The 22,461-nt window shown below is 39.5% G+C and overlaps 1 protein-coding gene across 1 annotated transcript in view; it reads left to right on the top strand.

The window, feature by feature from the left end:
• LOC121941804 (nuclear receptor ROR-alpha A-like) overlaps window positions 1-22,461 on the top strand; it is a 125,992-nt gene that overhangs the window by 81,290 nt on the left and 22,241 nt on the right. The window contains exon 2 of the mRNA XM_042484684.1: window positions 9,149-9,181. Coding sequence (XP_042340618.1) covers window positions 9,149-9,181 — 33 coding nt within the window. The remainder of the gene's footprint in view (window positions 1-9,148; window positions 9,182-22,461) is intronic.

Raw genomic sequence — 22,461 nt, forward strand, 5'->3', positions numbered from 1 at the left:
GACGTCCTGTCATCTCTTCATTTTTGAGTCTGTAGGTGTGACTGGGGTGTAAGATTTGTTGTAGCTAAAGACTTTGTTTTTCTCTACCGAAATCCATGTTTCAAGCTTCTTCTTCTTCTTCTTCTTCTTCTTCTTCTTCTTCTTCTTCTTCTTCTTCTCACTCAGTGCGTTTACTTGATGTTAGAAAAAGTCAAATTGTTGTGTTGGTCTGACTTAAACTGGACTTCTAAAATACATGTAAACTTGTTGGTACCACTGAGACTGGACTTAGTCAAATTTCTCTAAGTCGGGCTAACACACCCAGATAATGCGATTGGAAGTTGAGCTATTCTGTCATGTAAACACCTCAGTTGAACTTTAACTGGCCGAGGCGTTCCGTGCGTGCTCTTGGCTGCCGCACTGGTCTCCCTCAGTAATTATGGATCGGGACTATTTGTTAGGTATGTGGGGAGAAGGGTCGCTGCAAAACAGGTAAAGCAATAAAAAAAATCTAGGCAGTAAAAAATTAATTAATTTTGGCTTATGTGAGGGACATAGAACTTGAAAAGGTAGTATTTTCTATTTATTTTAAATGAAAAAGTCACACCCCAGCTGCCCCCCTGCTCTGATAAGTAAAGTACAGTCTCCCAACACTGATGTGGAAGCTACATGATGTCCTGCTGTGGACGGGGTGGCAGCAAAAAATACTTTTACCACCTAAAAAACAGCATCATTGTAAGTGTTCACTTTATTTGAATATTGTCTCCTCTTTACCTTCCACAACAGCTGATGGAGACAGTGGTAGAGCAGCAGCTCTGCTGTTCAGTGGACTAATATCACTTTTGAATGTTTTTCTCTGTGGAGTTTGGTGTTTTTGATATAGCGGCTTCAAATCCCCGTCGGTAAGGGCTGTCTTACAGCAAGGTAAAGCAGTAAAAATATTCTGAATATAGCGTACACTTAAACTGATAGATGGCTTAAACTAATCAATGAAGATTAGCACTGTGACGCAGCAGTTTTACAAATAAACAGTTGTTATTGTGATTGAGTCTATTTCATAGACTGTATAGATAATTTAGGTTTATTGCAACTAGTTGAAAGCAGGCATATCTCCACCTGCTGTGGTGGAGTCGGACATACTTCCGTCGATTAATTGATTCTCCCCCGCTGCTTGTATACTGGGACGAGGACAGTAGTCCAATTAAATGGCCTAATGGAGCCATAACCGTAGCTCGACTAAACTGTGCATGTAAACTGACGGACAGACCAACACTTTCTCTCTTGGTTCACTCACAATAAACACAAGAAAAAGAAACTGTAGTTTGTATGAGCAGTCATAAGAGAAAATATTCTCACTTTAGCCCCTAAATAAAAAGTTACAATTGTAAACACATAATGATTGTATCTATATATGTAAAAATGATTCTCTTAGATGTAATGGAATTTCACTTCCGTGATCTCGACTTTCGTGCCAACCAAATGTTGATCCATTTAAGTCGTTTTCCCAACATGAAGCTGTCGGGAGGAAGATAACATTTTAACATACTGGCTGGTCCTTTGTTGTCATCTGTAAGCAGACTTAGTGCCCCACATAGTGAATCCCCGGCCGTCACTCGTCTCCTCTCCTCAGTGAAGCTGTGAATATTTCAGCAGTGAGCTGCAGGTTCTGGGTCAGTGTGTCAGTGTGTGATCTGCTGTGACAGACTGCACAGACACTGAAAGAGGGGCGGGGGGCAGAAAGTCTTACCACACTAAAGAGAAGGAAGAGGAGCAGTTCACTAAGTAAATCACTAACTGCTGATCACAGATCAGTGTAAATGATGACATTACAGACAGATACTGTAACACATCTGTAAGACTTAGTAACACTGATGAAGCTACTAATATGTTGCATGTGCAGTGGTAATGTGCACTGTTGTTTGTAAATGTACTGTTCGAAATCTCATTTGGAAACTCTTTTATCAATCCTGTATTGTATTAGCTTGGGCAGATGTGTCCGGTCCTGTTCCGCTTTGGACAGATTTCCATCAACTTTGCAATCTGACAGGCCAATCACAACTCTGTCTAATGTGGTTGCGTGTATGAGAGCATAGTCAGGTTTCTGTGACAGATGTGCGCAGAACGTGAGCGATATTTCCCAAATGTTGATAAAACGAAATTGTGAGATGACTGCGTTTACACTGAGTGATGTTCTGCGACTTCTCCTCTTGTGACAACATTCCAAGAAGCATGGCGATGGATGTTCAAAACATTAGCAGGTTTATTTCTATTGCAGCCACCACACTAGCCGTAATGCCCAATCCAAGGCCACATAGGTGATCGTCCAGGATTTCACACAGGAATCGTGGATTCAAAACTTCGGGATGATTAGCACAACTTCTGAAGAGTTATGTGATGCAATAACAGCTCTTGTAGCTCCTGCTGCATCATGAGGGAGCCAGTTCCTACTGACAAGCACATAGCCATAGCATCATGTGACCTAGAGAAGCCAAAATAGTGTTTCCATTGCAGTTTTGTGAAATATGGCTTTTCCGAATCACCTTAAATACCACCTCATTTAAGTGTAAAAAGATTAACAAGTCGATCCAAAAGTTTGGGCCTTTTCTGTTGTTTCAAATATAAAGTACGAGCAAAAACACAGACACAGATACAGATACAGACACACTGATTAGATATTACAGCTCATCTCTGCACACTGTGGTCTCTGAACATTTGTCTGTCGCTCAGTAGTTAGTCAAATGTTAAGTTGTTGTAAGTGGTTCTAGGTGGATTCAGTTCTGTCCAGAGGTATTGTGGTCTGCCTGTTTAAAGTGGCTCTTGGAAATCAAAAATGATCTAAGAGGTTTAAGATTTCACATTTGCTATTGTTCCAAAGATGCGTGTAAAAACTGAAAGACCCAAAATATCTTCTCAGTTTTAACATTTCCCCTTTTTTTTTTTGTTCATTTGTTTGTTTGTTTTTAGCACAGGATAAAGCGTCTGTGACAGCAGAGGTGACTCTTTTCCTTCCTTGTGTTGATCCTCATCATTTTCCTGAGAGCCAAAGTATTCTGAGTTTGTGTATTTCTTGGAGCTGAAGCAGCTTCTCCTCCTCCTGCAGCCTGGAGTTGAAAAGGGCACAGCTAATGAATATTCTAATCTGGCCTAGATTCCATGATAAAGCCTAGTAGGTGCTTTATGACAATGCCTATTACCATGTCTTTGAAATATGAAGTGTGTGTGGAGGGATGTGTGTGTGTGTATGTTTGTGCACAGGCAGGATTAATTTTTGGTTGCAGTCAAAGGTCGCTGCAGATAAACAACACCGCCCGCTGAACTTGGAAACACAGAGCGAGGGCTTTTCTGCTGATGAGGGCTTTTGCAGCCACATTAAATCAAGCCGTTTTCCAGGTCAGCGTTTGATGATCAATGAAATCAAGTGGATCGTTTATTTTTTTTTTTTTTTTGCTTCTTCTTCTTCTGGGCCACGAGTGGTTGCGTTCACCTTGCTCAGGTTTTCTCACCACAGCAGGCTCAGTGTTTGAGCTCAGAGTCATCTGACAGGAAGCAGATCAGATCAGGAGGAAGTAGAGGTTTAGGTGTGAGTTAGATTCACAATCTGATTTGCATCATTCTCAGCAGAATTTCATGTTTTGTGCTAAATAGCAAATATTGGCAGGCTAACATACTAAATTAAAACGGTTAGACTAAGTAATGTACTGCTGTGGATGGGGTCAGCAACAAAATGTAATTCAGCCACCTAAAAAAAGTCCCACATAAAAAACAATATTAGTTTAACACTTTCAAATTCCTTTAAAATGACATTTTTTTTAAATAATTTTTTTATTAGTTAAAAATAGGACTGCAACGACGAATAGATAAAAGTGATTATAATCAATTATTAAATGTGTTGGCAACAAAAAAAACGATTTGTTGTTTGTGCGATTATTACATCATTCGCTGTGTTGCGGGACTGTTTACGTCCCATGCAGACCAGAGAAGCCGGTGTTTTAAAGAGGCATGGCGGAGGCAGAGAGGACGTTTCGTATGAAAACTTCAAAAGTTTGGGAGCACTTCACATTATGCAAAACAAGGAAGTGTGTTAGCTGCAAAATATGCAAAATCACATGGTGTGGCACGCAAGCACGATGGTTATGATGCTACATCTAAAATGAAAATGAGGAGGGGGAGAGCTTAATGGCAGGTTCAGTTAAGTTATGACAAAAGAATGACATATGTTCAGTTGTACAATAAGGAAATGTAACGGTATATTGTAAAAACTGTCAACATTTTTTGAATTGTTTCATATTTGATTTTGGTATTTATTTTTTATTATTTATAATTTAATATTATTTTGACAGCTCAGGGATGTTCAAGCAACCTCCTGTTTATGTACTTTTTGCACTGTTGTCATTGATAATCTGTTCTTGAACAAAGTGATGGGAGAAAAAAAATGCTTATTTTTATTGATATGATTATCAAAATAATCAGTAGCTGCAGCTCTAGTTAAAAAAAATTGTGTTTATAACTAATTTAAATAGGTGCATAAAACTATAAAATAACCTTTAAATAATTTTTAAAAATTAGATGGACGAACTTAATTTTAAAACTTGTTTTAAAACTAATTTTAAAACTTGTTTATAATTATGATAATTATGTAGTTAATTACCATATTTATGAACACATCTTTCCAAGTTGATACTCATAAAATTAAAGTTGTATAAATATAAAACTTACATTTTATGAGTATATACATACAGACATATATACATACACATACACACATATATGTCTCACTGAATTTACACATATACACATACATGCATATTCATAAATTAAACATAATATGCATACATACATATATGTATGCACCTGCAAACATCCAAACACACGGTATACAGTTTATAAACAGTCATTAACATACATAACGTACATAACGTGGATACTAAGTCATAGACATACACACATGTCTTCAAAGTCTCTCCTGATTAATAAAACCTCTGTTAAATGAGTTTTTGTGCATCTTCTCAAAATGACAAATGCAAATTTGAGTGCAACACATTTGCCCCTTTGTTTGCAAAGTAATCAAGAAATTAATCTAATCTAATAGGTTATATTACTTTGATGAAGTAATTAAAACAGTTACGTATTACATTTTGACAGAGTTATCTGTAACCTTATGCATTTCAGAAGTTGCCTTCCCAACACTGACTTAGACTGATACAGATTTTTAAGTTGTGTCTGTGTCTGACCGCTGTACCCTAGCTTCTCCTAACTGGGACTATGCTGACTGACATTTACTTTATGTAACATACTATCTATGAAAAATACTGAACTATCCCTTTGACATGGTGAACACTATATTGGCTTAGCATCAGCATATTAGAGCTGTCTTTGTTAGCATGCTGATGTTAGCATTAATGTGCTGTGTGGATTTGAACGTGACGTTACGTTGCACTGCAGATAAACTCATAAGAAATATTTCTTATTACAAGAGACTGGCTTATTTTCTCTTACTGCTCCATTTTTCTCTTCCAGAATGACCTGGAAACAAAAACATGCCAGCGGGCATGAATCACCCTCTGTGGCCCTCAGGGGACATTCATCATGCTCCCATGTGTGAACAGGTGACTCCAATCTAACAAGGTCACCTTTTCTCCTTTAGTTTATAATAAACTATTAAAAATGTTCCACTGTTTGTATTAAACTATTTCCTGGACAGTGTAAGGACAACCAGTTGTCAATCACAAATAATGTTTATTCTCCACTTTAACACCACTGTGTCCTTTTTGTCCCTCAGGAGTCAGCTGGAGGTAAACTGACAATTTCAAAGTGATTCTTCAGAGCGAAAGGAGTAGCAGGAGTTTGTCCTCCTGGTGTTGAGAAGAAGTGATTCTGTGCTCTTTCACTGTTTAGCTAGGATGAAATGTCAGAAATTAGAAAGATTTTTCATCATCAAAAGTATCAATTCCAACTGTAACACAAAGTGCCCTTTGTCTTTCCATTTCGTCGATCTCCGTGTCTCCGTCCTCATACCTGTTCATCAGCGTTTGTGTGTGAAGGAGAAACAGTGTCTGCATATTTGAGAAAGCATCAGTGTCCTTTGCTTGTTTATCTTTAAGATGCTCTTTTCTCGTATGAAAAATGCTGCTTAAGTCTCTTTTCCACTGCACAAAAAACCTCAAAAGACTACAGTAGTCAGCAGCTCGTTCTCATTACGAACTCGCTTCACGCTTCACGCTTTGAAAGTGCTTTCGGCGTAAGATTGTGACGCCAAAAGCCATTTTTCACATGCACATGAGACGCTGCTGGATGACGTCAGGAGAAAACGTTGCCAGACATAAATTTATACACCACCTGATGGCACTTGCTGCGTCCACATGGAACGCGGCAGGACGGCATCAAGTTTAAACACTGCCTCTTATGACATAATAGGGTGGTGGACAGCACTTGGATTTGTATTTTTTTTTTAAAAAAAGGTACAAAATCACTTTCATATTAACATGTATTTGCATTTCTGTTTTTTTTTTGTTAACTTCCGAGTTATAGGGAATATAGTTGCAAAGTTATATTCTCTCCCTCTGTTTTTCAGCAGATCTTCTTTGTTTGTTTTTGGTCATAGAAGATCTGTTCTATTTGACAAGATCTGTGGAAATAGAGATTGCCAGAATCAATGGCGGGGATAGCGTCAACACCACATGAAAATGGGGTCAGAATGAGACTACTTTTCTGGTAATTCATCAGCTGTTCTCAGGACATTTCATGTATCAGACCAACACTTAATCAGGACCTTCACTCCTGAAAAATAAGAGGCATCAGACTACAGCTGTAATAAGTCATACATATTTAAACAACGTTTTTTCCTCTGCTGCAGTGTCTGCCTTATTGACTGGTTTATTGAGCATCTTTGGCACAAATATTTTATTTGGATGAATTAAGCTCTATCTTATCACATTATCAAGTTGCAGTGTGAGTGTGCACTCAGTAGCTGTGTCATGTGATATCAGATCAGAGGTTTGTGTCAGAAGGAAGAGAGATACTCAGTAAAATGACTCAAAACAGGTTTGAAGCTAAAGAAACTTGATGGGAAAATATTTTAGAAAATAGACATGCAGTTTGCCACTAACAATCAGTTATGGCCTTTCACCCTCTATCGAGCTCAGAGTCAGAAAAAATGTTGCTTATTATATCCATTTGAGAAATTACAGGCTATGTAGAAATGTAGATATAATAAATATCATTTGAGACTTTAAAAAGTTCTGTTGGCCTCAGGTGAGTGAAATCTCAGGTGACTGGAAGGACTGAACAAGGAGACGCAGCACTGCATGTCTGCCTCCACAGGCTCCTCGACAGTGATGGAACATCCTATCGTGTGTGTGTGTGTGTGTGTGTGTGTGTGCGAGCGATGGCAGACAACCAGATGGCTGATGGGAGGGGACTTGACAAAAGAGGTGAACTGTACCAGAGGGGGAAATCTGAAAGGAAAACATATATTACATGATGTGCCAATCCAGAATTCCATAGTTAATTAAGAACACAAAAAAGTCATTCAGAAAATCTGTAAAACACAAATTCGCTTTACAATCTGCTGTTAAAAACTTATTTGCAGCTGAAACCCTCCACAAGTGATCAGACTAGATAGAATCACCATGAAGCTTTATCCTCCCGCTGCTCTGACCCTGATCACACTGAGGAGGCTTTTTACACTGAGAGGCATCTTGCTACATACATTATAATATATATTTACTTTGATTAGATCCTCTTTGTTTTTTTTTTTTATATTTGTTCTTAAGACATTATTGTGGAGTGATACATTTATTACATTGCTCTTAAAAAGACAATATATTCAGTCGTACATATGCAGTATTTATTTGCATCTGATGGCCTTTAGTAAAAAAAAAAAATTATATAAATGTTTAAAGTTTGTTGCTTTGTGACTTTTACCTGAAAAGTGGCCAGCCCGTTTTCATTCTCAAGTTGTCAAACACTGCTGCTTTGTCAGTGCGTAAGATACCGACGCAAAAGCCACCTTTCGCAGTAGTGCGCTATGTCGGAAGCTGTCGTGGCAGTATGTGTATGTTTTCAAATATGATGACCTGGTTGCCAGGGTAACAGCTTTGGCATCTTTCCTGCTCTCAATGACAGGCGCGCACACACACACACACACACACACACACACACACACACACACACACACTCTGTCCAGATGGGCCGAGCGAGTGGAGCGTCACCAGAGGAGCGAGTCACTGTGGCCCCAACAGATTTTGGCCCCAGGATTGTCTCCAGCCCCCCGCGGCCTTCTGGAGATCAGCCAGACGGCGAGCTGCGTCACTGTGCTGCTGCTACTTTGTGTCGAGGTTTACCCCAAAATATCACCCACACGTTACAACTAATGACACTTTGAGATGTAAAGGAAGACATTATGACTCACAGTGTGAAGCGTTTCATTGCTCTGTCGGCTGCCTTAAATAATAAAGCTGGTTCTTCTCAATATCTCACCAACTATTTGTTGTGATGCAGTCTAGACCTGCTGTTAGACTGTTACAAACCTCCGAATCGCTGCCTACAGCTTTGTTTGTTTTTTTTTGACATTTTACATGCACAAAATAGTCTGGCTTCAGAAAAAGACAATATCCCTACTAAGCTTTTTACATGGCCAATGAAAAAGATTCCACTAATGCAGTTGTTTACACGCAGCCATGCATAATTTGATAAATGTCCATTAATATGTCATTTATAAAATCAAAATGTGGAGTAGATGAACAGCTGGAGCTGCTTGTCACTTTGCTTCTCTGCATCCAAATCAGATTTTTTTTTTCACAGTTTTCTACCAGCGGCAGACTTGTCAGACTCTCTTTTCTTTATTTACCTTCTTAAAAAGGTCATTGCGCATATCCTAAAACTTGTTGATATCCAAGTCTTTTATAAAGTTTAAAAGCAGATTGTTTCTCTTTTTGACCAGAAATATGTGATTTTCTTTTGAAGTGGAGTTAAGATCGGTGCATCTCATACCGACGTGAAAGGGTGCTTTTGTAAGTCAGTATGAGATGCTGAGGAACGTAACAAAGCGTTGGTATTTGATGACCTGGAAATGAGTCGAGAATGCACACTGTGGCATGCACTTCACATCAGACAACACTTTCCTCCTGAGCTGAAAATAATAATTGAATCCTTTTTTTCTGTGTTGCAGGTGTGTCAGCAGCTGTGAAGAAGACACACACGTGTAAGTTCAATGTTTTTTTTCACTCTTTTTTGTGGCTGTCTGTTGTGTGGAGCTGTGAGTGAGTACCAAGTCTGGTTAAACTGGTCTGGTTTGGTGGGAGTTTTGCTGTCATCATTGGTGCTTCTGGTTGATTTGAGACAGTGACTGTTGGACTGCTGGTGGATTTTGGGTTGAACAAGGCATCCAAGATGCTGGTTGTGAGCCCAGGAGTTGCATTCACTCCCCAGAATCCCTAGCTCTGGGACAGACCAACATGTTCTCATCCCAAGTCATCACATATTGCCGCGTTGCTGTTGACATTCCTGGAAGCCGCTACCATGATGTCAACACAAGTACATAGTGGGACTACACTGCCTGAGATTATGTTTAGGCAACAGAGGCATTTGGCAACTGACGCCAGGATGTCAGCAAACACACATGCTGGCATGTATAATTAAGATAAGGGGAAGGAGGCACATGGTGAGGTGTAGAAAAAAAAACATCACATTCAGACAGGAAGTGAACACCAGACTCCTGCGTGAAAGTCTAGGGTTTGTTGGACCCATCCATCAACCCTCTCGCCCGCTCAGTAGTGATCTTTGTGCTCCTTATATTACCTCTGCACCAGCAGCGTTTTACCCTGATGCCGTCCAGCGAAGAGTCAATGAGAATGGTTCTGTTCTGCCATGTTCTCAGCTGATGCTGTCAGTCACGCATCATGCAGACAAATAAGATGGCTTTTGGTGTTTGGGATTTTACACCGAAAGCACTGAAAAGGTGGCAGTATTTGACCACTTTGGAATGAAAATGGACTGGACAGGCCTCTATCTGTTGAGATGGTTGTCACAGATGGATGTTGTCACCCATAATTCCCAACATAGAGTTCCCATCTTTACCTTCAACTCTTCACTTGTGTGTGTGTGTGTCTACAGATAACTGTCACTCAGTAAAAACAATAGGCAGGTTTTTGTTATCCCTCAAATTGCGTATATAGAAATTACAAATACATAACAGCCTACTGGAAACACTTCAATTTCAAGAGCAAAAAAACAAAACAAAACGCTTATAGCAAAAAGTTTTTATGCTCACAAGAGATGGTATTTCACGTAATTCAAAAAAGCCCTATTTTCACAAAACTGCAATGGAAACACTTTTTGGGCATTTCTAGGTCACATGATGCTATGGCTGTGTGCTTCTCAGTAAGAACTGGCTCCCTCAGGATGCAGCAGGAGCTACAAGAGGTGTTATTGCATCACATAACTCTTCAAAAGTTGGGCAGATGATCCGGAAGTTTTGAATTCACAATTCCTCTGTAAAATCGTGGACTATCACCTCCCAGAAATCCCTCATACATGGCCTCTCCCACATATAGAGGGCTTTTCTATTACTGATTGCATAACCCACGTATGTCGCGTTGGATTAGAAATAATGACGGTTAGTGTGGTGTCTGCAAAAGAAATAAAGCTGCTAATGTTTTATTAGCAGTTTAAGATCCATAACCATGCTTCTTGGAATGTTATCACGAGAGGAGAACTCACATAACATCACTCAGTGGAAACACAGTCATCTTGTAATTTTATTTTATCAACATTTCTAAAATATCGCTTAAGTTTTGGGCAAATCTGTAACGGAAACCTGACTATTGTTTAAGAAATTAAGGTGTTGAGATGTGTTATCTGTTGAGATGGTTGTCTCAGATGGATGCCATCATTTTGGGGATATGCTCTGTGGATTATTCAGAGTAATTAAGACACATTTCATCTCTGTCATCTCTGTCGAGTTCTTCAGATATGACTTTTTTAAATACATAAAGCCCTTCAAACTATATTTAATTCACCTTGATAGTACTGGGGTGGATAAAGCAAAACTGTGCATGACCAGGTGCCACTGGAGGCTCAGTAATTTGAAATATTTCTTTCAGTAATTTGGGTGAACTGACTCTTTAGAGATGTGTGGAGGAAGGTGGTCTCAGCTGAACTGAAACATATTCACTGGATGAGTTTTTAATGCAGCTCTTGCTCTCTGTGGTGCACTGAAAGTTGATGTTTTCCTCATTAGAAGCGGTTTTTACTGTTGAACATGAGAGAGTTGGGAGTGTGCAGAATAGATGAGGATGAATGTGTGACTGGGGACCGCTGCCAGAGCTGAGTCTCTCTCATTAGAGCTGATAAGGATGGATAATGAATGTGAGATCCTCCTGCCGTCATCTGTGCGTGGGATGATCGCAGGGAGAAACGCTGATCCTTCAGGCGCTGTGGAGGCATTTTCCAAACAACTCGTAACGTGCTGCTGTGAATCTATTGACTGGGTGTGATGAGGGGAGGCGGAGAGCTCCGCCGCCAGCCGACGAGCCTTTCGGAGCGTAAATCGTCCCCCTGTTCTGCTAATTTGGAGGAAGAATGAAGCTCCTGCTGCTCCTCAGTTTCCTCTCTCGGCTGGCAGGAGTGGTTCTCGCCTGCAGCCCTCACGTCTTCAGCACACTGATATTTTCTCTGCCGGCCTGTTTCCAGGCTTAATCGTTTTCAATGATGCTCCGCAGCTCAGCCGGGATTTGTTTTGTGAAGCAGAGTGGGATGTTGGTTGAAGTGCCCTGTTAGCTCGAGCTGCACTTCAGCCCTTTCAGTGACTTAACTTTATTTTTTAAGGAAGTTTTCAGTTTTTTCTCCACTGCACAGATCCACTGGAGCAACATGGGAGCATTGCTCAAGGGATCTTAAATACCTCACTGTCATAGAGGCGGGTGATACAGCAGGTCAGCTGAAGTCATGTATAAAGTTAGAATCTATGAGAATTTTTTTCGGCTTACATTGTATGATCTGAGCCCATTTCTGACCAGAGGCCATTTTCGTACAGCATTCGTCAGCAGTGCGTGATGGCAGCCTCGCCATAGTGCAGCGTGTTTCATGCTTGTGGTATTCACATGTGCAGCGTTGCTGCATGGCTGCTTGCTGCTATGAGTTTTGCATTTCCACGTTCATAGGCACAAATTCCACTCATTTTCTGAAGCCGTGCAGCTCCTGCATTACTGGCAACATGGTCCTGCAAATATTTCAAAATAAAATGCCCAATGTCAACAGTTGATGGGATTGTGTGCACAGAGATGTTGTCGGAGGGCTATTAATTTGACAGGGAAGCAGGGAAGTTTGAGTAATATAGACAGCTTTTTATTTCCTCATTTCTGTGGCAGAGACTTTTAAACTACAGTAAAAAGTGGCAAGCATTTGTTGTGGGAATCACAGTGACGAAAGTAGGCAGCACAAGCATGTGTGGTCGTTGTGATGTCTGTATGTCCTTAGCGATGCTGCTCTGTCTTTCCCGATGATGGAAACAGATTTTTTTTTATCATGAAAAGTAATTAATATTCAGCCATGACACACAAACACACCAACTGTGTCATTTGTGCTTTATTTAATCACAGGCAAAAGGAGTTAAAAAGAAGACATTTTTTGGGTCATTAACCGATCTTATAACCATTTAACCCTTTGAAACCTAGATCGACTTTTTTTTTTCAAGAAATCAGATGCAATGTACAGGCATTTAAACTCATAAACCTCAAGCAAATGGGTTTGATTTCTTCAAAAGACAATGAGCGAATCGGTAAGAATATGTTGCAGATTTAGATATCATAATTATTTATTTAAAAACATGTTGTAGAATTATTGCTATTTCCAGGCACTTCTTTTCTCATAAATAATTTACTTGTTTGCTCTGGATTTTATTTATTTTTTATTTTTTGGCTAATATTCCAGGGATTGGGCATGGGGTTTTACTTTTTTTCTTTATTTTTTTCTTGCTAATTTTGGGGTCATTTATATTAAGTTGTTCATTCCCTTCCTCCCATGTTTTTAAAGGAATTCAAGTCGATTTTCCTTGGGTTAATAGGTGATATATGCCCTAAATCAAATCATGTGCATTAAAGTTCCTCTGTGGGCATTAATCAGATCCCCACCAACTCAGAACCAGAATTTTTTTTAATTTTTTTGTTTTCATGAAAAACCCTTTAATGAGTTAAAATGGCTTTGATGTCACTTTGCACCTTTGTGGTTGAAGCTGGAATTGCAGCTTGATTGACAGAAATAAAGTGTTATTGCTTCATTCTTTCACAGAGGTTAAAAACCTATGCTGTTTCAAAGCAGATTTTTTAGCCTGTTAATTTGCACGCATATCTGCTAAAGTCTTTTTGTGGTTATGATGCAAATATCTGCGGGTATGCACTAGTATTAGATACATCTTATTTCCCATTGACAGGGTTAAGTGAAACTTTACTTGCAAGATAAAGACAGCTACGTTGCTACGTGTGGCTTCTCCACTGATACCCCTCATTTCACTGCAGTATTCTGCTTTTTTGTGATGTAACAAACCCTGGAAGTCAGAATCCCTGTTATTGAGACTGCCTTGTCATATACTGCAGCTCCAACAGGAAAATGCTCAACCACAACACTGGCTTCTTATTACGCTAATGATATGTCTTTAGCATCTGAAAAAACACATCACTAAGGTTAAAAATGTGATATTCTCTTGAGAAAAAAATGATCAAAATCAATGTAGAAGGACATGAACTGAAATTTCAGCAAGTGAATGACAGTGCAGCTTCAGCTGAAGACCCAAGCACTCACTCTACCTCTCCCACTCACACACACATACAACGCACAGGCATGGATGTACAGGCTCTTTCACACTAACACACCACACACTCAAACACACACACACACACACACACACATACACATACACATACACACACAAACGGCATACTTGCGCTGTGCACTGTCCACACACTGACTGGGGTGAAGCGGGTTCCTCAGGTGAAAATGACGGGTCAGTCATTAAGGATATCTCTCCCTCTCTCTCCTGTAACATTACCAGTGGCTTCCTTTTAGATGTTTCTGTCCTTAATGTCCACCTCTTGTTTTTCAATCTTTTTATAAGCGAGGTAAAGCTATAATGAAAGCATAGGCTACGCGAATTGTTGCTCTGTTACTTGGCAAGCAGAAGCGGCACAAATGAGTTCAGCACTATGTAGCCATCCCCACCTGTGTGTGTGTGAGTGTGTATATATATATATATATATATATATATATATATATATATATATATATATATATATATGGTCTTTTTTATCCTCATAAACACACCTATATAATGCTGATATAAATACAAAAAATAAATAAATACATTTATAAATTATTTATATATATATATGTATATATGTGTGTGTGTGTGTGTGTGTGTGTGTGTATATATATATATATATATATATATATATATATATATATAGTCCAATATACCCTCTCCTCTGATAGGCTGACAGCTCTGTCAGTCAGAGCGGTATGCCATGGGAGGGCGGGGCCAGAGAAGGCAGACTGATGATGTCACAGTCACATGGATCCTCATGTGGTGCAGAGAGCAGCGGAGGATGTCAGTGCTGAGAGAGAGCTGCTGCTGATCACACACACATACACACACGTTCAAACACTCCTGGTACTGTCTCCTCCATGAGTCTGGACTATAAATATGTATTTTGTGATTTCTGCCATGAAAGGTAAGAGTTAAAAACTTTTTGTGTCTGTGTTATTCAGTGTGTGTGTGTGTGTGTGTCTTTAATGATGCATCCTGAATCATGACACATCTTCATCTTTTCTTTTTTTCATCTTTATCTTTCTGATCTCATTCTCAATTATCACTTTGTTGATTGTTTTTTTTGTGTGTCCACACGACCCCTGACAGAGATGTTCTTGTGTGTGAGAAGATGCTCCACTCTGTCTCTGTTTGTCCTCGTCAAAGCATCCCCGACTAAGTGGAGTGTAGTCTAGTTTCAGTTAGTTAAACAGGTTGTTTTCTCTCTGTTCAGCAACAACACTGTGTTTCCCCATAGAGTGCAGCTGTGTTTAGTGAAAAACTGGTTTGAGTGTTTAGTTGTGTACAAGTTCTCTTGTGTTTACTGTGCAGCCTTGTAACACAACACCTTCACTCACTGAGTAAATACTATTTTGGGAGATGTCAGTCAAATGAATTGCACTGTAAAGGAATGTGATACGAGAGGAGATGAGGTGAGTGTGTGTTTTTGTGTGTGCACGTGTGTGCATGTGTGTGGCATGAAAAGGAGGATGTGAAATGAGGATGTGGTAGAATGAAACCTGACTGGGTTTTAGTCTGCACCCTCTAAAGACTCAAAGATCAATAATCAGTTATATGTAACTTTTTAGCAACATTGTGCATGGCAATATTCTCCTTCAATCCATCACTTTGGTCCAGACTGAAATTTCTCAACAACTATGGGATGGATTGTTATAAAATTTTAAATGGATATTAATGTTCCCCTTAAGAAAAAAGCCTGCATGCTGTGATGAACCTTTGAGTTTTCATTTGGCCCCAACATGAGACTGAAGCTGGGTTTTTTCGTTTTTTTGTTTTTTTAATCGGGGAATGTGGTTATTTAATGTATTTAATGGATTTCATTTAAAATTATTTCAGGCATTCATGTTCTCCTGGGGATGAGTTGCTATCACTTTGGTTTCCCCTAAAAAAAAGAACTCAACAAAAAGCACATAGGGCAAATAGAAATCAACAATATTTTTTCTTTTTCTTTTTTTTAACACAGAGTTATTCAAAGCTTAACCCTAACCATAAACCTTATTAAATCTAAGCCCATCCCATCCCACAGACCTCTTTCATGGATCGCAAGTGGGCAGTGGTATTATGAAGCAGTAAAAATGTCCAGGAAAAATTGGAAAATAAGTTAAATAAAATAAAATAAAGTAATTCTAGACAGAATATTGGTAAAAGTAATGCTGAAAAATAAGAATAAGAAGAAATAATGAGAAAAAAAAGTCACTGATGTCCAGGGCACTGGGCCCCTCCATTGAAAACCTAAGAAGGACAGACTAGTGGTCACAACCTAAACACAGATGCACAGGCACGAACGCTATGGTGCATATTTAAACTAGGGCGATCTTACACAGGTGTATGTTAAAATGATTGTTGTGGATTTTTGAAATTGGGCTGTATAAGGTACTTACGTATAGTCAGTGTATTACATACAGTTGCAGAAACAGACAGGGCACACCCCACAGCTCAGCATTATCATTCTGTATAGAGGGGTTGATATCAACATGTGTTTTAGCCACTTTAAAAAATGCCCACCTAAAACCTCAACATCAGTCTAAGTGGATGCTATATTTAGAGTATTTATTTTCCTTTGGCAGTGCTTTTTCATCTGCCGCCATTCAGCTGTTAGGGTCAGAAAGTGCTATTAGCGTCTGTTACGCAGTCTTATTGAAATGAAACTTCACTTTGAAAACAGTCTTAATAGATCGTCCACTTAGACTAATATTGTATTTTTTAGGTAGGCCCTATTTAAAGTGGCTAAAACAGGTTTGATATCAACCCCTCTATACAGCATGGTAATGCTGAGCTATGGGGCGCTCAAACCATTTGTTTCTGCAAACCGGGAGCGTGCCGATCGCCAGCTACTGTATGTAATACATTGACTATACATATGTATCACATACAGCCCCACTTCAAAAGTCCCAAACTATCATTTTAAAGTTGGCATTTTTTTAACCAGCATTTTCTGTGCAAGAAAAACAAAAGGTTTGGTGTTTGAAAGTTGAAGGTACACTTAAGCAAAATTCTACAGTCACTCCTAAACTGTGAAAAAAAAGCTAAAAGGTCTCTGAGGTATATGTCACATATAAAGGTATGAAGGCTTAAAATACAATTGTTGATTTTTGCATTTTCCACTGAGAATGATGTATCGTCAGCATAGCTGTGAAAATGGCCACAAGTGACTAATGATCCTTTGATGATTGGAGCTAAGGAGAGACAACAAGCCTTATATCTGTCCCACACATCTCCTGTCCCAATCCATACTTTTACAAACCTACTTAACACTTTCCCAGCCACTGACGAGATATTTCGTCAGTCTGTTTTCACTGTTATACAGTAGAGGGCGTTGTTACAGTTCTTGTGAAATAGAACACCACTGCCGTGACTGAAAACAAGGAAACAAACAACACGTGCTGGAAACCGGAAGGAGAGGACATAACTTGGCGACCTTCTCATCATATTGAGCAGGTTTAAAAAAAGCAACTGATGATGAATTTATGAGGGACTGCGGGCTGCGCGAGATAGCTTATTCTGCAATCACATGGGATGTGGCAAACTGGATGTCATTTTAGTGAATGAGACCAAGGCGGTAAAATTAGGCGAGTCCAGCAGAAGAATACCGGCAATGGTAGATGTCTTTGCTGTCCAAAGTAAAAAAAAAAAAAAAATCCCTTTCTTTTTGCCATCCTCCAGAACAGAATTTTTCCCTGGATCTTGCATAGCTCCCACACATGGAGAGAACATGGCCGAGCTGGAAAACAAAAACACCAGAACTGTTAAAAAACATAAAGGGAATTGAACTTTCTTTACATTTTGGAGGGAATTTTTAATTTTCATTTTAAGTTTGCAATGGAGCATGAAGAGAAAGCTTCTTTTTATGGCTATAAAAATTGCTACAATAATTACATGAAATAATAGATACAAAATAATGAATACATTGATTCCATATTTTTGCCACATCACTATGGCAACACATCGTCATGCGTATTGTATTTTGCCTTCCTACAATCTATTGGATTTTTTTATTTATTTTTTGTCTCGTGCCGTCCAGGAGATGTTGGCGGTCTGCCATCTGCTGGATTCCATGTGAACGCAGCACAAGTCTTGTCTCATTTGTGGACTTAAGAAACAATAAATTATTCTAATTCATTGCCGCATATTGCTATTTTCCAAGCTAGCTGTTGAGTTTTTAACAATACAGAAGCAGTCGTGTTTATATCTAAAGTAAGTTGGAGAAGAATATTAAGCCTCTTGTGACCTCTGTGAGCCTCTGGCTCGTTGTCATGGTGGTAGGGGCCTGAGTTTCATCACTACCCTTGCCAGCTGAAATGGGCTAACCCCTAAATTCCACTAGGTCCGTCAACGGCGCAGACATTCTAGACAATGCTCATGGTTCCACCGGGCGCGCCTGCTCCATCTTTAACTTGATTTTTCTACGCTGATATGTACTTGTATAACTATCAAGATGAGCATGTTTTTGTTGACTGAAACACGGCCAAAATTCTTTGATCTACTTCATCATGGCTGGACTTCAGGCTGCAGCACAACAAAGTTGGCAAAAACATTAATAAACAGAATTACAACCAACAGAAAGGGACAGCATTCATATATGTAGCCTACTCAGGCATGGTAGAATCGCAAAATTCAAGTAAAGATTGACCACAAAATGACAAAATAAACACAATCTCATAAAGTTGTCGATTCAGAAACGCTCACGGACGTTCCAGGTGGGATAAAGAGCCACGTGGAGGACGGAGCAAAACAGCGTCTCAGCATCAGCAACTTAGTGCTGTAGGAATCAAGGCATAAGTCAATGGTGATGATGAACGTGTCCCTCGTCTCCCTCACCCCCACCAACAGAGACACTAACACGGCTGATGACTGTGTTTTTGTTGCCAAAAGGCTGTATCCTCTGTATGGTGGCATCTTTAGGCTCATCAGTCTGTTGGATCTGGTGATGCAGTATGTTTTGGCTTTTGGTTGTCACTGTGTCAGAATATAATGAAACTGGCGAGTGAATTGTCAGCAGAAGTTGCACTTGCAGTGCCCTCCACTGGCTAAATTAGATCAGAACCTCGTTCTTTTTCTCCAGCCTGTTTATGCCTGAAAGCTGGGACTCAGTGCTGAGATATTAAGTTTGATGATATGCTCTCAGAAGCTTAGGTTTACATGCTACATGAGACAGCTGGTTGATCATCTCCTTTAAAACATCATCCCAATAGTGTTCAGGTGTCTGATAGTGGGGACTTTATTTATTGATTGATTTAATCCTTCGGGGCCATTTTAATATTACACACACTCAGATCGCTCTGCACACAAAATGCGCTTTTCAAAATCAAGCTTTAAAAAACATTATACATTATTGGGATTTTTTCTGCTTAAATTAAGTCAATTTTCTTTCCATCAACATCAGTCCTCATCATGAATATCAAATATTTATTAATTTTCACAATTTTAATCCTTAAAATACCAGTTTTTTGTCATGATGGCACATGTTTTTAGATGAAAAAAAGGAAGTATTTTCAGTATTCTGATTGTCACAGCCTGGTATATGTCAGTGATTTGCAGCAACCCTGACTGTGACAGTGCACCTAGTGGAAATAGCATGTATTTTCTCCATATGCGAACTATGGTAAAATAAAATTATGTCATCAGGGTAGAAATATTAAAAATTACAAGTTCTAAGGAAAAAGCCCAGAATGACACCTAGAAATGCTTGTTTTTACGCTTTGATGGCTGTGGGATTAAAACTTTGAGTTTGAATTTGCAGTTTGAATGGGTATCAGTGGCGTCTTTTTTGCACTGTCTGAATGTTTTGTTCTTGTTTTGTGAATTTGTTTCCACAGCGTATTTTAGACCTATTGTAGGAGCTGAGCTGGAAATTCACTGATTAAACAAAAATACACAATCTTGCCAAAATGTATGTCATATGCATGAACACAGCCAAAATTATCAAAAAATGAAGAATAAAAAGTGTGTTAAATGGTCCCAACAGTCACTGTGGGTTAATGTGTTTTCAGATAAGTTGTAGTGGAGCATGGCACTGTGTTTTATCTCTCACTGCTCGAGAAGGTGGAGTCCGTAATTTATGAATGAATCTTGTAAACAGTAGAATTTTGTCTCCAGTTGCTTGGTTTTGCAGAGCATTTTGTGTGTTTTTTTAGAGTTTCTCTTAATCTGAGCTGCTTTCTGTCATTTCTGTACCAGCGGAGTCACTTTAGGAGTGGAGTAGATTGTTTTATGTACTTTGCCAGTTTCCCCTTCGTTATGGAATGAGCAGTATAGGAAGACAGTGGTGTGAAACAGTTATATAAGCACATCAGATCATTTTATTTCAACACATCGATCACAGGGCTGTCGTTGCTTTGTATATGAAATTAAAATTCTTGTTCAAACCTAGGACAAATTTTGACTGGAAATGCATTTTTGGAAAATATTTCAACATCAAAGATAATTCCTCTCAGACAACCTCTCATTAAGTGGAGTTCATAGTGTTGGTGTTTTCTTTTTACATTTCTGCCCAAATACTGATGCTGACTGAAGTCTTATAGTTTTCCTAACTTTAATAGTTAACCAACACACATTTCACTTTCACGCCTTGGCTGTTAGTGTTTTTCCTTCAGGAACATACATTCATTCATTCATTCATTCAGACTGTTCAAATCTGTATTTTCCAGGCTTGGCTGTGTGTGTGTGTGTGTGTGTGTGTGTGTGTGTGTGTGTGTGTGTGTGCGCGTGCGTGCGTGCGCGCGCGCGTGCGTGCGTGTGTTTAAATCTGTCTGGTGCAGATTCACAGTCTGTCAGAAAGAGCTGCAGGAGGCGTTTAGCCAGCCTGTTATGTCACAGGATTACAACAGCCAGGAGATTATTTAACTGTTCTCTGCAGGGGGGTTGGCGGGAGGTGACATCACTTCCACCTCAGCCACAAAAACATGAAGAAATTGCCGAAAATGGCGTGCATCAATCCAACTTCTTTTATTTTCTCATGCAACTGCTGCATCTGTGTCCTTCAACCCGTCACATCACTGATGGACTCAGGGGCCTGGACCCTACATGGTGCCAACATGTTAAAAAATGCAGCAAAAGCCTCCTTATGGACAAGCCTGTGATAGAGAAAAACAGCGCTGGTTCTCAAACTGTGGTATGTGTACCACTGATGAAACGCAAGCTCCCTCTAGTGGTACTCAGAGGACTCCCCAAAATCTTGAAAAAAATGAAATAAGGTAATGTAATTGTACTGATAAAATTCTATCAGAATACTATATTTTGAATTAATATCATAAACTATAAAAAATAATAGACATAGCTACTGTGACATAACCCGCTGATTTGTGGACTTCCAGCACGTTCTCATCCCAAGACATCACGTGCTGCTTTACAGAGGACTTCCGTTTCTACATATCATGCTCTAGCTATCCTTTTGCGTATTCTTTTTATGTTCCGGGATGCTGCTGCACAGGGCTTAATTTGAGCCAGATCCCACATTGGATCCGGAACCTATTTACTTGGATCCGACACCTCCTGTCTCACTATGAAAATATGTATTTATATTTAATGTTACCTGTGTAGTTAGCCTTTATTTCCCACTGAAGTTGCACAAAAATCCCTTGTTAGCCTATTTTAGATGCCTTTTAAACCAGATTTTGAGAGAGAGAGAGAGAGAGAGAGAGAGAGAGAGAGAACTTCAGGTGATGCAGCGCACAGGGTTTGGGAGTTCTGTGCTCCTCGAGTGAGCTGATGTGATATGAAACTGTGGTTTAAATTAAGACGGCCTACCCTCTGTGGCAAGGAGGAAACTGGGGAAATGACAAAAAGATAATGAAGCCAACACTAAGCAGGTAAAAGTCATCTCGGCAGATCAACAGTGTGGAGACCTCGGTGAGATTGAAAAAGGACATAGAACTGTCCGAGACAAAAAGCAACAAGCAGGGAGAGGAGGCCAAGGGCTCTGTGGATTGTTTATGGGCTGTTTTGGACAAATAAGCATGAAAGTAGGAAGAAATTGTTATTGTTATTCTCTGCTGCGTCTGTGTTGATTATTGACACTCTGGGGTGTTGGTGCAGCGCTGTTCGTAGTTCTGAAACAGGATTCAGGTACAGTCAGATGTCATTTAGCCTTTGTGACCATTGTGGTTTTAAAAAGAAAATTTGACCCTAATTCCTAATTTTCCCCTATTGTAGCAACCTTGCTAAAGATACAAAACAGAGTTACGAGAGAAAGTATGCACTACAAACTGTTAACAGCTGTTTCTGTGCGTCGCATCCTGCTGATTTTGAGTGAAGAGAATACTTTGATTATTAAATGTATAGCTATAAATATCGCTCTTTTTGTGAAGACAGTGTTGTTTAGGTTTGATTAGTTGAAACTGTCAAGCCCCGTATCATGCAGACGCACCAGGTCATGTCCGGCTGCAATCTCAAGCAACACTGCCCGTGCACACATCATGCTGCCGTCCCGCCACATAATAATGTGGCGACTGTTGGGTTGGTTCTCAGCAGATGCCATCCAAGGGCATGTCATGCAAGTGTGTCAATGTATTTATGCAGTATTTTTATACAAAAGGGGTGAATGAGACAAAGGGCTAATCTCAAAGCCCATGTGCAATTTTAGATTTTTTGGACACCCATGGGGGAGAAAAATGGTTCCAAAAAGACAGACAGAATTTTATGACAGGATTATCAGTGCTGATTAA

Source organism: Plectropomus leopardus, chromosome 1 (assembly GCF_008729295.1).
Source record: "Plectropomus leopardus isolate mb chromosome 1, YSFRI_Pleo_2.0, whole genome shotgun sequence".
NCBI classification, from domain to species: domain Eukaryota; kingdom Metazoa; phylum Chordata; class Actinopteri; order Perciformes; family Serranidae; genus Plectropomus; species Plectropomus leopardus.